Source organism: Lagopus muta, chromosome 20 (genome assembly GCF_023343835.1).
Source record: "Lagopus muta isolate bLagMut1 chromosome 20, bLagMut1 primary, whole genome shotgun sequence".
Classification (NCBI taxonomy): domain Eukaryota; kingdom Metazoa; phylum Chordata; class Aves; order Galliformes; family Phasianidae; genus Lagopus; species Lagopus muta.
This window is the reverse complement of record NC_064452.1, coordinates 765,154-778,959: the sequence shown is the minus strand read 5'-3', so window position 1 is coordinate 778,959 and position 13,806 is coordinate 765,154. Positions and strand designations below refer to the sequence as shown.

At 44.5% G+C, this 13,806-nt stretch overlaps 1 protein-coding gene across 2 annotated transcripts in view; it reads left to right on the top strand.

Annotated features, from left to right (window-relative positions):
* KSR1 (kinase suppressor of ras 1) overlaps window positions 1-13,806 on the top strand; it is a 56,718-nt gene that overhangs the window by 20,072 nt on the left and 22,840 nt on the right. For both annotated transcript variants that reach the window (XM_048966737.1, XM_048966736.1), the window contains exon 2: window positions 6,266-6,406. In XM_048966737.1, coding sequence (XP_048822694.1) covers window positions 6,266-6,406 — 141 coding nt within the window. The remainder of the gene's footprint in view (window positions 1-6,265; window positions 6,407-13,806) is intronic.

Below are 13,806 nucleotides of genomic sequence, written 5' to 3'. Positions count from 1 at the left end.
TAGTGTATTCAGTTTTGTTGTTGAGGGCAAAATCACGTGAGAAATGGAGCAAACTACTTTTGGGATACAAGTAATTTCCTGAAATGTTTTTTTCCATCTCTTTATTTTGTGTTGTATGTTTTGTTCTCGCGCAGCTCTTGTGCTTGCCTTGAAAAAAGCTGTTTGAAATCCATACTGGATTCAAGATAGCTTTGAAGTTTATGAGATTTTGACTCACCACCTGAACTCTGTTTCAGCTGTGTTCTAATGAAAGATGAGATGGGAAGGATGGTTTTCTATGCAATTGAACAATTTTTTTTTAATGAAGAGCTTCAGATCAGGTTTACCTGCTAAATTAACGCCTCATGTTAAAAGATTACAGACCTGCTGTCTCCACTTAATCAGGCAGATGTGGTTAAGCCAAGCAAGAGGGGGCAATTCTGGCTCAGTTCTCTTCCTACTAGAGAGAGAACAGTCCATATTGCCATAAGGTATCTTTGTTCTTATGCTCACAACAAATTACTTCTCTGAACGTCAAGGGCAAAGGAGAATTTCAGAGTCTTCAGATGCTGCTTGGTGATACCATGATCAGATGATAACAATTCAGATAGCCAGGAGGCATTCAGATGAGTCAGCTGCTTCAGGCGAGCCGAGCTAAGGAACAGCTCAGTGGTAGGTTGGGTGGTACGTAGGAGTTGCAAAGACAGTTGGTTTGTTGTTAGTTGAAGAGTTCTGCAAGCCATTGCTTTGAACCAGAACTGTTTAGGATGGTTGACTGAACAGTGGAGCTCATGAGTGTTTGTGGGGTGGGTTGCATTGTGTTTGCAGATCCTCACAGAGCTGAGGCTAGACACTGAGTCTTGTGATCCTCCATCCTTCTGCTCCTTGCTCCATGTGCATTCTATGGGGTAGACCTCACAGCATTTCTGTATAATATATTCCTGTATAATATTTCTGCATACATTGCTCTATAAACATGAAATCCTAGTTCTTAAATTTCTGTGGAGCAACTCAGTGGCACCTTTCTTCAGATCAGATGACTTTGAAAACATCTCCTGAAGTGCACTCACAGACTGCTGGTCTCTGAATGATTTTTGAGATCTTAATCAGTTTCTCACATGATTTCTGAGTATGACTTCAGAGATAAATTTGGCAAGTCAGATTCTGACTTTTTTTGATCTCTTTAGCAGTCAGGTTGCTCCAGATTTTTGGGGTCTGAATTAGGGTTTGTCTATATACTGGCACTGGGGAAAACAGAGAAGAGTCAGCTAAAGGTGTAAAGCAAATCCACTTTTCACTGGGTGCCTTTAGATGTCTGATCTTAGGCTCCCCAGTGTCCACATGAAGATAAGCTCCAAGATCAGAAGATGTGGTTCCAAAGGAAGAAATGCTGCCCCTCCTGTACTGCAAGGGACACACGCAGTGTTCTGCTGCAGCATGAGCTGCTGTCTGATGCTTCAGTGAGTGCACTTTGCCCTCTGGGTCCTGTTCTTGTAGGTTAGTAGAGGAGTTCCTTCCTGATTACAGAATATAGGTGATTTGCATTTTTTTTTTTAGCTGCATGTAAGAGCTGGGTCATCCACTGATCTGATCCTTTTAGAACTTCAGCCACTAGCTTGTGTAATTGCAAGGCAGTAAGTGGAAGTATTGGTGGAAGCTCACGTTAATTGTCTTTCCAAGCGCTGCCAGAGTCCATGAGATTTCATCTCAGAGGACAGGAGAAGCATGAACTGCTGTTTAACGTGTGCTTGATTTGTTGATTAATGTCAGCTGTCTGTTGTGTACATTTCAGGTCATCTGAGAAGCTGAAGGCATCAGCGAGGAAAACATGATAGGCTTTGTGAAAATACAATTTTCTCAACAGTCTCAAACTGCTGATATTCTGAAGCAATCTTGGCTGCTACTTTAGTATGGTAGAGTCCCTGTCAGAGTAGCTTTGACTGTCCCCAGGTTCTTTAATGTATAATTTCATTCTAGGCCTCAGTTTCTCTTTTTAAAATTGAAAATAATCTTGCTGGATTTGTAGGGCATTCAAAGATGTGAGCATTAAAACCATTACAATAAGCTATTTGGATCAACTGCTTTGAAACCAGACTGATTTTTTTTCTCTGTGTACAAGAGTTGCATCAGGTATAATGCACTTGCCTTTTAGTGACTTCTGAAGTAGGCTGCCATTTTCTAAATATGAACAAAATGCAGCTCACAAGGTAAGCTCTGAGAGATAGATGACTCCCAGATGCATGAAACCTAATTTTTTATGTGCAACTCTTAAGGAGAAAGAGAACTGGGTGTTCTCACCATCAACTCCACTAGAGAAGGAGGAGGGCTCTAATGGAGCACGCCCTGTATGCAGCAATTTGCTCCAGCTGCTCCATATCCTGTCTCTGTTCTTCTTCCTTCCCATCTCTGTGGGTTTAAGGCAGTTGGAGTATTGCTGCTTCTGTCGTGGGGTTTGCCATTTGTGATGAGTAGGCTGTGCAGTTTGGCAAGCAGGCAGTGAATTGCTTGCTATTGGCTTTATCTCTCCGTCTAGTTTGTGGTTGGAGACCTGCATGTTGTTTGTGGGTTTCTTGCGTGCGTCACTGAACCCAGAAGTTTTATTATATTCTCAGAAAAGGGTTTTGCAACAGCTCAGCTATTAAAGCCTAACTGTTCTCGAGTTAAAAGTCTGGGCAGGAAATAACAAAATGAAATCCATCCTAGGGAAGAAGCGTGGTGCATGTAGGGTGGGAAAAGAATGCAAATATACTATTTATAGGAAGAGGGGAAATCAGTAAATGTGAAGGAGTTATCATGGGAAAACCAGTCTTGGCAAACTGAGATACTCAGACTGTTTCTTCATTTTAGAGGATTACATTTCTGCTAAATCCAGTGATGAAGAAAAGTTTTGTTGAAATCTGTACCTCTGCGGTGTCCTTTTAGGAGGTTGTGCTCTGGGTGAACCTTCTCAGATAAAAATATTTGAATCCACACTCTTTAAGCAGTGTGAAAGTAACTGAAGGCTGTGCCTGCTGCAGGGAGTTTGTGCAGGCAGAGCTGTGTGCAGGGCAGAAGAGAATGGATAACTTTGCTCACAGTCACACAGCAGGTGCCGGTGGCTCAGCTCCCTGCAGTCAAGGTCCATTTTTGATGCGATGGTTCTGGTGTTGTCAGTGCAACTGTGCAACTGACGTGGGTGAGAAAGCTTTTGCGTGGGATGTGAGAAGAGTGACTGTGCTTCAGCAGTATCCTTGTCTAAAGCAGGATGCAGTTCTTATGATATTTGCACTGTAATAAGCTCATGTGGGGCCATATATAAATATATATTTGGGAAATGTCTTTGACTTAACTTTCCTTTTTCCCCTAAATAGATGTTAAGTTCATTCTGCCTTCCACTGTGGTTTTTGGAACAGATTCCCCCACCCCTTCCTACCACAGTCAGTGCTTGCAGTTCCCTGCTTTATAGTGGGTCATGTGCTACTTTGAAGGGATCTGCATATCATTAGTGCTGCATCCAACTAAATGTGGCACTCGGGCTTTAGAGACTATGCTGATACCTCATCCTTCTTCCAGGAAAATAGATCTTGCCTGAAGGGAGGTGCTGCACTGAAATAACATTACAGACAGAGGAGCCAAGCTGCTACTTTTACTGGCTGGCATGTCATGGCTGCCTGTACCAGTTTTGAAATCACTTTGCCAACCTTTCCCTAGGCCCTCGGCAACCTTGAGGAATACCCGGGAGTGGCAAAGGGGTGAGGTGACCTGGGGAAAGAAGCAGTAACATAAGGCAGCACCCTGGGAATTCTGCTTGCTGTGGCTTACTGGCTGTGGCTGACTAGTTTGCCTTTGGCTGGATTTTGTGGTTGCTGTTTGTGTATCAAAGTGCACGCAGTCATTGAACCTTACTTGGAATGGCCTCAGTAAAGAGAATGCTTGGGTGATTTCTGTCATCCCTCCGTTCTCCATGACATGTCAGTTGCACAGCCTGGAAGCTGTGCTGTTTTTGATTTATGTAGGATGACTTTTGGCATACTGGGGGCTATTGAGTAGTCCTCAAACTTCCTGCAAGTTCTTCTTTCTGACCCTCATTAACAGACCTCCCTTCCCTTTCCTTTCAAACCATTTATTCATTCCTATCGCCTCCATTCCTGCTGTGTGCTTTGTTACCCGGACTTCTAGTTCCCATCCCTTCTGTCAGGGTTTTGATTGTTCTGTTCCTATCCTTACCCACAGCTAATTCCCTGCTTTCTAATCTCTTCTGCCTAATGTTCTTTGGGGAAATAAGGATGCAAACATGCAGTGTTTGGAGGCAGTAAGAGCAGAACCAAGCATCCTGAGTGGAATTGAACCCAAATCCGGTCTCGTTAACAAAGGAGTTTTAGGGAAGATGGGCAAAAATCCTAGGTAGGATCCATGGCAACATTCAATCTAAATTGTGGAAAAATTGCTTTGAGTGTACTATTTCCAGCTCCTTCCCCCAACAGAGGGAATTACCTCTACTCCAGATATGCACAGACTTATTTTAATTACTAGGAAGATTTTCAGTCACACCATATCCAATGCGGGCCAGCTGGCTGGAGCGTGTCAGACTGTCTATAACATAAAGCCAAGGCACGAGGTGGGGAAAAGTACACTGAGTAGCAGAAAAAAACCAAGCAGCTAGCATGAAAATACTCTGTACAGCATCTTCAGGATCATTATAGACCTGGCTGCAAATGGGGGACATTAATGGATAGGTGAAAACACTTGACAGTGAGAAAGCAGAACATCGTGACTAAGCCAGCCAAGACATCTTGTGTGCCCTGTGTGCACTAGGTTCACTCTGGAGGAACAGAGCATGCGTGCTGCAGAGACATCTTGATTTAGAATTGCATACAGATGAAGGTAGAACTGTGCAGGAGGGCTCAGCTGACAGCCAGTCTTTGAGAATGAGTTCAAGCACACCAAGCTGCAGCAGCGTTCAGAATCGCAGTCACAGCAGCACAAGGCACTACGCTGAAGGAGCGAGAGCTCTCTTGCCCCCCGCTGGCATGGGGACAGCAGCACGGGCCTGTGAGCCCACCATCAGCTCAGTGCTGATAGAGAGAATAAAAATATTTTGAGCGGAAGCTCAAGAGGAGAGAGATTTTAGTGGACAAAGAATCTGTGTTTGTTTTTTCATTTATAGTCTAATCTTGTCCCAAATGCTACAGTTTATTGACTAAGGGCACGTTTTTGTTTATAAATCATGGATCAGCTAACTTGCTTTGAGGCACTGTTTTGTTAGGAAGGTTTTGAAGCTTAAGTCTCCCCCATAGAAATGTGTGAGATAGTGAAAAATCTTTTGAGAATATTTTGGTTTTGATAAGCAAACATGAAGTACAAATTATTATATTCCTTCTTGTTGTTTTTATATTCTGTGCTTGATGTCAGTTTCTGTGTTGTGCATAAAGCATGAGATGGGCAACCAAAGTTTTGGAATAAATTTTACATTTTCATTTTTTTAAAGAAGATACTGTTTTTAATGCTGATTTTGTGGTAGAAATACCCATCGGATAACGGGCTTTGGAATCTCTGGGTACACTGGTTATTCCTGCTCAGACTTTCCAGTCCAAATGAAGGCCAGATGAAAGAGAGTGTAGCAAACATACGGGAGCAGTGGGTCAGGGAATCCGGCACGTCACACTAGCAGTGCCCACAGCATCCAGAATGAGGTTGCATCTATCTGTGCAGTGCCGTTAATCTGAATGTAGTTAATTGTTTCAGATGGCTGGGATGCCCTTTCATGTTTTGTCAGGATGCCCAGCTGCTGCCCAGGACTTCTGTTGATACAGATTTGGCGTTGTGTCCTGCAGGAACGGGCCCTACAGGGTCCTACTGATACAAGCTGTAACAATATTATTAAGCTTGCTAGTGTTTCTTGATGGATACCCCTGGCCTGCAGTTCGTTCAGGTACCAGAAAGAGCTGTGTTGCTGAACCCAGGAGATAAGGAAGCTCTGCTGAGCCTTTGTACCAAGGATACAGGAGGTCCTGCTTGAAATCAGTCACTGAATGTGCAATATGCTTTTGGGAAACTTCTGCATATGTAACATAACTCTGAGAAACTTCTGCACTACCTTCTCCTGAAATACTGAAGAGGAAAGACGCTCTCTGTGAGGTAAAAGCTTCCATGTATGAGCTTCTCTGAGCGCCTGTAAGAACGTGTCATCATTATATCACAGAAGAGCCCACAGACGAATATCTCCTTTGCCTTGGTACTGTGCAAGCCTGTGAAGATGACAGCTTTTCCCAAGGAACTTAATGGTTTGCTTTCTGGATTCCAACAGGTGAAACTGATTGACTACATCCACCGACAGCGGCAGTGCAAGCTGAGTGTGCCCCTGAATGACAGGACAGCAGAGCTCAACAGCTACCCGAGATTCAATGACTGGTTAGACATTGTCAATGTGAGGAAAGAAGTTGTCCAGGTAAGGAGAAGGCAGCCATCAGCACAGAACCTTCCTGCCCCCTCATAGTGACTTTCCCAGCTCCTGCTGGGTTTGAGTTAAGTTTTCTGGGCAGGTGTGAAGCTGTGGTCTGGATTTTGACAGAGCGGGAGTCTTTACTCAGAAACAAATAATCGTGTTGGTTTTATTTCACACAAAAGCCTCCTCCTGTGAGCGAAGTCTGGTTCAAACTGATACCAAAGAGCATTGCGTCAGTGCGAAAGAATGAAATGCATAACTGCTCTGGTGTTCTGTGTGGTGGCCAGCATCAGCTGTTCATGCTCACAGACCGTGAACATTTCTGATCTTTACAGATTCTTTATCATTTCATTCTTAAAATGCAAATCACTGGAGACCTTTTTACTGCTCAGAATAATCTGATATTCTTGCTGGAATCAGCAATGACGAGACAAGCCAACGCCCCCAGCTCCTGTCTGGACACATTTTTTTTAAGAGTCTGAAATCCTGCCTCTGTTTAGGTGATAAGTAGAACCTCAGGGTTCAGATTGTTTCATTGGGTATGGCCTGTGCATGACTTATCTATGCTGTTCTGTACTGGGGAAAGTTCTGTTCTGCATAATATTAATGGTAGTATAAGTAGAGCTCATTCTACTGGCAGCTAAACAAAACAGAAAAGGCTTTTTCCATTCTTTTTTCACATTTTTTGGCTCAGTGTTTGCACTCAATTTCCTTTGATCCTTACACAAGCCATGATTTCTTTGACTTCATCGGGAATCTGCCTGTAAAAAGATTAAATGAAAAATGGAGCAGATTTCTATGAAAGTTATTCCAGATTGATCCTGACGTAACTGAACAGGTTCTGGTGAAATGAGTTAGAGCTGTACCTTGTATTTACTACTGTTTGTTTTAAACGTGATGCTTTAGAATGGACATTGTCCTCCAGCCCAGTGAGGGTTTGGGTGGCACAGCTGAAGGTGCAGCAGAGACAGTGAGAGAACAGAAAAGCAGCCTGTTCCCCTGGCCAAACTGCCAGGAGCACAACTACTGTTGGTTTCTAGGGTTACTGGAATTGCTTGAGCCTAAAAGAATGTCTTTGTAGCTCTTTTTGAAATCCTTTGTGTGGTGCCTGCAGAACTGGGGGAAGGGATGAAGAGGTGGAGTGAACAGGGAGAAGGGAGGTGGATAATTCAAATCTGCCACATCCTGATAATTCAGGGAGACTGTCCTTCTGTACGTGTAGTCTCTAAAGAAGGTGAGCAAATTTGGTTTTGATCCAAGTCAGGAAGAGAACATTTTCCAACTGTTCATTCCTTTTATTTGTGCTTGTTACCTTCTCCCAGTCAGTGACCAAGGTATGGACTGTTTTTCCTTTTGTTCCGTGGGTCAGAAATACAAGGTGTACATTTAATGAAATTGCTCCATGATTCCAAGTCTGTGGCTATTTTTTAAAAGTTCTGCATCCATTTCATGTAGCTGCTGAGAGCTCCTGCAGTGTTCAGATTAGCTGGGCAATACATTTAGTCTTTACAGTGATTTTTGAGCAGAGATGTCTGTCCATGATGGGCATTTCTTTCAGAAATGTTAGAGGTGTCATGGGATCATTCCTGCTGTTGCTCAGATCTCATGCATGTGAACAACATTTCAGATGAGTCACTTGAAAATGGCAGTCATCGACAGGAGGTGCTTGAATAGATGAGCTATTATGAAATACAAAATGGCTGCCCTCAGCATTACGCACAGTGAGGTGACGGGGCAGCAGCCATAGGGCGCCCTTAAAGAGGGAGTTGAGTAGGCCAGACAGTGGAAGTGGGGATGCACTCGGGCCCCATCCCTGGTTCTGCTGCTGCTGTACGTTTACTCTGGGGAATCACTGAACATCTCTAAGAGTCTGACAGCTTGTCTGTAAAACTGAAATACTTATACTGGGTTTCAGCACTACAGGGAGAAAAATAACCTCACAAATGTAATAATCTTACCATGTAAGGCACATAGCTTTCTTTTTTTCTAGGACTTTTAGGCTCTGAAACTGACTGAAAAAGTTGCTAACTAACTGTAGAGTTGGAGAACTTTCCTATCTGTGATCCTCAGAAGCTCCAGCTGCAACAGGGCCCTGCTGTGGCCACCTCTGAGGTCTGGTGGTACAGTGGAGGCGTGCACAGGTGAAGGGCCTGCCTGTGGCCCACTGCTTGCTTCAGGAGAAAGGCCTGAGTTCATGGCTGTTTGTTGTTTTGTTGGGTTTCTTTGCTTTTTTAAATGGTTCTGGTTTCCTTTGCATTTCTAGGATTACTGGAGGGAGCACTGCAAGATTGTGCTAATCTCTGACATAACACCTTTGAAAAACAGCCTAATTGCAATGCAGTTTTTTAGCTCAGCAGTTAGAGAAACAATGCTCTTTTTCACCCTCTCCCACCTCCTCCTCCTTCCTTTCCCCCGCCCCCAGCTCTCTCCCAAATAAAGCTGCCATGCAGGGAAGTACTGAAGCTCCCTGGCTCTCCTGTCAGAAATAGAGCAGCAGCTCTAAATTAGAATATCTGCTGACTCCTCTAGTCCAGACTGAAGCCTATTTTTGCCCAGTGACTTGTTCTAGACATTGTGAAGCTTGAAAGCTCTTGCTGTTATAATTGCTGTCTTGTTGTTGGGCTCCTTTCTTTCTTTGAAAACCTATATTTAAAACAAGAATAATGACTGCTTGTAAAATCCTTTAGTTCTGGAAGAGATTATAGTAATAACAATGCACTGTTTATGGCATTGGGTGACAGCTCAAGCTCCTGTGAACATGGATAACAGTCAGCCAGTCGTGCTGCGCAGAGTGAAAGGGCTGTTCTGTGTGGACCTAGAAAACTTGGAGGTAGGTGGTAAATACAAGTGTTGACTTTGTGATCCTGTTTGCTGTCTGTGAATACACGATTTGGAGGGGTAAGGAAAGAAGGAACCCCCCACCCTAACTCATGCTATTTCTGTTTCTTTGTTACTGTGCCTCTAATCAGTTGCCAGACAGATTTGTATCATAGGAAACAGAGGCTCTGTAGAGGAGGTTCTGCTTTGGAGCTGGCCTAATATTGTTCAGTGACTTTTTTTCTTTTTAAATACAGCATTTTTCTAGGAAATGCCTTGTTTTTGGCTAGGAATTTTGGAGGAGGATTAGCTGTGTGTGTGTGTAAGTTACTACAAAAATGGTGCATGTATAGCTAAATATGGTGGACTGAAACTGGGAAAAAGAGAGAGTTGAACTGAGAATGAAAAAATGTGGGTCAAGGAAATCTACAGAAAGTTATGTAGCTGTCTTCAGTGGGTGAAAGTTGCTCTGTAAATGCACCTGGGAACATGCACTGTTCTGGATTGTGATGCTCCTTTTGAGAGCTGGAGTTGAGGAGTGTGGGAAGAAAAGAGGATGTGAGCCTCATTCCCAGGCTGATTGAAGGAGTTTCTTGCAGAGCTATTTACTGGGTTCTGGGCTTGCAGCATGTCTTCCAAATAAAAGTGATTAAGAAATCTTTATTAACTTACTTTCTTTAGCATAGAAAAAATTCTCTGCCTTTTCTCTTGTTCTTCCCAGAAACATCAATATTCTGTTCCCACATATAACTTGTCATCATCTTAAAAAGTAAATTAGAAACACAGTCACTCTTTATCTCCCAAAGAATGTCTGAACCAGCCCTGCTCACTGTGTAGCAGGGGTTCCAATCAATCAAGTCTGGAAAGCTGTTTTTAGGACACATAACTGTCCTGCACAGGGAGGGGCAGATTGGTTCCTGAGCAAGCCAGGGGCAGCACGTGGCACACAGCAGCAGAGCAGAAAAGGTTTGTGCCTTGAGTAAGAATGAAGTTAAGAGCCTCCTGCTGTCCCTGTGAGAGGCTGTACAGGATGAGGCCCCAGTGCAGCACTGACACTGTTAGACCATGGCCCATGGTTTTGCTGGTTGGACTGGGCTCTAGGTTGCAGCGGATCATGCTGATCAGTTGTTTGAGGAAAGGGGTGGACAGGTTTCCACAGGTGTGTCCTCTCATCTCCTGTAAGGATGTCTGTCTGGGATTTCCATGGCTCTGACAGCAGAAGCTCTGACTCCATGGCTAGATAGCTGAGATCCCGAATCTGCTAATTATGTGCATGCGAATGAACTCGGTCATGCAGGCTTTGTGCACCTGTACTTCATCACCATGTGCCAGCTGAGGGCCGCTCCCCAGTGTAAGCAGCCATTCCCTGCTGCTGTCAGGGCTTGCTGGCCCTGCCATGGCAGGCGGGTGCCCTCGCAGCACTGAACCACGTATGGCACGGGGTCAGGGAGGCTCACGCGCCCTCCGGACTGCAGTGAGATGCTGCAGCTGTGCACCTGCCTTCCTACAGAAAAGCTACAGCTCCTGTCTGCAAAGAGCAGAGTGGAACTGCCCTGAGACTGTCAGCTTCTCTCTGCACACTGATTGTGTGAGAGCTGAAACGGTGAAGATGTTAAGCGAAGCCATGGCCTGTACATACAACTGAATGCAAGTTAGAAATTCAATGTGGGAGGCATTCCAGAATGCCCATAAAATCTTCAGAAATCTAAGAACAGAATGATTTTTCAGTAACTTCTTCATTGGACACCAGTAAACCAGAGCAAAGGAAAAATCATCAGGCACAAAATGTTCTTAAGAGCATCCTGATGTGCTTTGCTTAGAGCTATCAGAGGGAATTTAAGCACCTTACGTAATGAGCTTTCTCTTCTAACGTTTGCTGCTTTATGGGAGGATGGCTGGTGAGAGAACGTATTGATTTAAGAGGAGGCACTTGGGGCCTTGTCAACTGTCTGTCTTTACAGGAAGAGCCGTGTCAACTAGGTTGAGGGGCAGGTCAGGCTGATTTGTCCAAGCACCAGCAGCATTAGCTCTGTAGGCTTATCTGCACTAAAGAATCTTTACCAAAAATACCTCATCCACTGTGTTAGATATCAGCATTTTTGCCATGTTTCAAGGATTTAAGTTGGACACCAGACAAGATTAAAGACATTATGCCATCATGAACTCTTCACTCTGGCTAATTCAGAGTAACCTTTGGATGGCTTCTGGGATGCTCTGGTTTGCTTTTCTCCCCTTTAGACATGGATGCTACAAAGTGCACAGTCTCTATGTCTGATAAGCAGGCGAGCTTTATAGAGAAGCTCTCTTCCTGGTTTGGGCTTTTTTTTAACATTGTTTCTGCTGCACAGCTTATGTGAGTAAGGCTGTAAGTTTTGCTGGTGCTGTTCTGAGGTGCTGAAAGATTGAAAGCAGCAGTTTCTAGATGTATTTTTTTTTTTCCCTTCAATAACTGTTGCCTTACTATTAGAGCAGTATGTGAATATCTTGCAGCATGCTGTGTTATTCTGTAGGCAAAGATAGGTGCACCTGGAGAGATGGCACTTAGCTTGGCACAAATGCAAGCCTACAAGCTGCGTTTATTTTAAAGCCACAGCACTTGTGAAGAATGAGGTGAAGATGAGTCTGTTGAACCCATATTGCTCACTGTCAGTGCTGAAAAATGGCAGTAACTGCTTTTGAAGTGCTCAGAATTGCACTTGCACCAGTGGGGGGCTGGAGCCCACATCTGCCCAGCTCAACAGCTGAGCCAGAGCATCAGCGTCAGTGGGGCATGTTTTAAGCTCCATCTTGAACTGGTGGCCCTTATCGCTGTCACGCTGGCTGGGAGGATAACACAGGTAAGTTATGTAAGGCTGATCTTAGGGGCTCACGTTGGCCAGCTTTATACTCTGCCACTGTATATGTGCAACACGAGTGGTTCTTTAAAGAAAGCCTCTTACTTCCCCTCCCTCCCCCTCTTTGAAGGCTTATTTCTTTTGTTGTGTGGCAGCAGGTTCAGAAAGTCTGAGCTCTCCCAGCTCAAGGTCATTGGGGCTGTTTAAATATAATCTCCTTTTCTGTACTTATACTTTCCTACAACTTGTTATTCTGTCTTTCTAAAATTAAACTATTGAGCAAAAGAGTAGATTGGACTTTGTGTGCTGGCCCAGGATGGAGATGAGATTACAGCAGGCTGCACTGTTGGGGTGTGCCTGGGTGCAAGCACACTTAGGATGGAGAGCAAAGCCAGCAGTGAGCCTGGGCTTCCATGCAGTGTCTCATGTTGCATGCACTGAGGCACAGAGCACAGTGCTGCTGGCGGAAGTGAAACTGGTCAGCCTCGGGGTGACAGAGTTCAAGCCCTCCACCGCAAAGGAAGAGATGCCCCAGCACTTGTAAAAAGGCAGTAGCTTGGAGTGCTTTGTCATTTTTTAAAAGGTTTAAGGTTTTTCTCTAAAACTAGGAAGGTTTGGAAAATGAAGTGAAAGCTAGGGATTCCTCCTTACAGCAGTTTGATCTTTAAAAAAGAAAAACAACCAACAGCGCCAGCCTCACAAGAACAGGCAGTCCTGTGGTTTAACTGTGGAGCTGCAGTGGGACAAAGATGTCGCCTTGGTTCTCTGTGTCAGTGATGTTGGTTATGCTCCTGTGGGAATGAGAGAAGGACCTGTGGGGCTCCAAAAGCTGCTGTGCAGGACTCAGCTCTGCTCAGAGACCATTGTGGCAACCCTTCCCCACCATCCCCACCCATCTGTACTGGTGGAGATGAACAATTTTGTGTTTGTGGACTGTCCCTGGGGAGCAGTGAGCATGTGCTCATAGGAGCCAGGGCTGAGCCCAGATGCCATTCCTCATAACTCCTGCAGTAGGGAATTGGAATTCCCCACTGAAGCCTTGTCTGTACTGGCACAACCAGGAGAGCTAATTTGGGGTAAGTAAAAATAGTCAGTTCTTCCTCCCCGATACAACTTGAATCACACATTCAGTATATGCTGGCTTTTTTTTTTTTTTTTTTTTTTGGGGGGGGGGGGGGGTGTTGTATGAAAGCCTAATAGACCATTTCATACTCCACTGAGGACTAACTGTATGGGTACAAGGCTCATGTCCTGGGTAACTGCTGTACTCTGCCCTCCTTGTAAAAGGAGAAAAGATAGAAGAACATGGCTGTATCCTGGGTACCTGCGGGGAGGTAGGCTTGCAGAACAAACTGACTTCCTTCCTTCTTCTAGCCTCTACATATTTAAAATATAATATTTTATTGGGATTTCCTTTACTGACTTTGCTGCAATCTCTAAACTGAGCGAGGAGAACTGTTCTTGGTATGTGATGCAACACCTGCTGTTACAAAGCATTGTGGCTCACTGGAATTTCTGCCAGCCCAAACATATTTAGCTGCCAAGCCTTGATACCTCCTGTGCCAATCATCAACCCAAATGTCAGCACTGCAGATCAGCAGTGCTTTTCCAATTTGGGGCCTCCACAGAGTAGGAGCAGAGGAAATCTGATCCCCACCTGCTCCATCCATCGCATCCCATCTTGGCTGGCCCCGCATTTCATCTGCTCACACTACTGCTTGAAGCCTGGGCCAAGGGTGGGGTTGTCTGTGA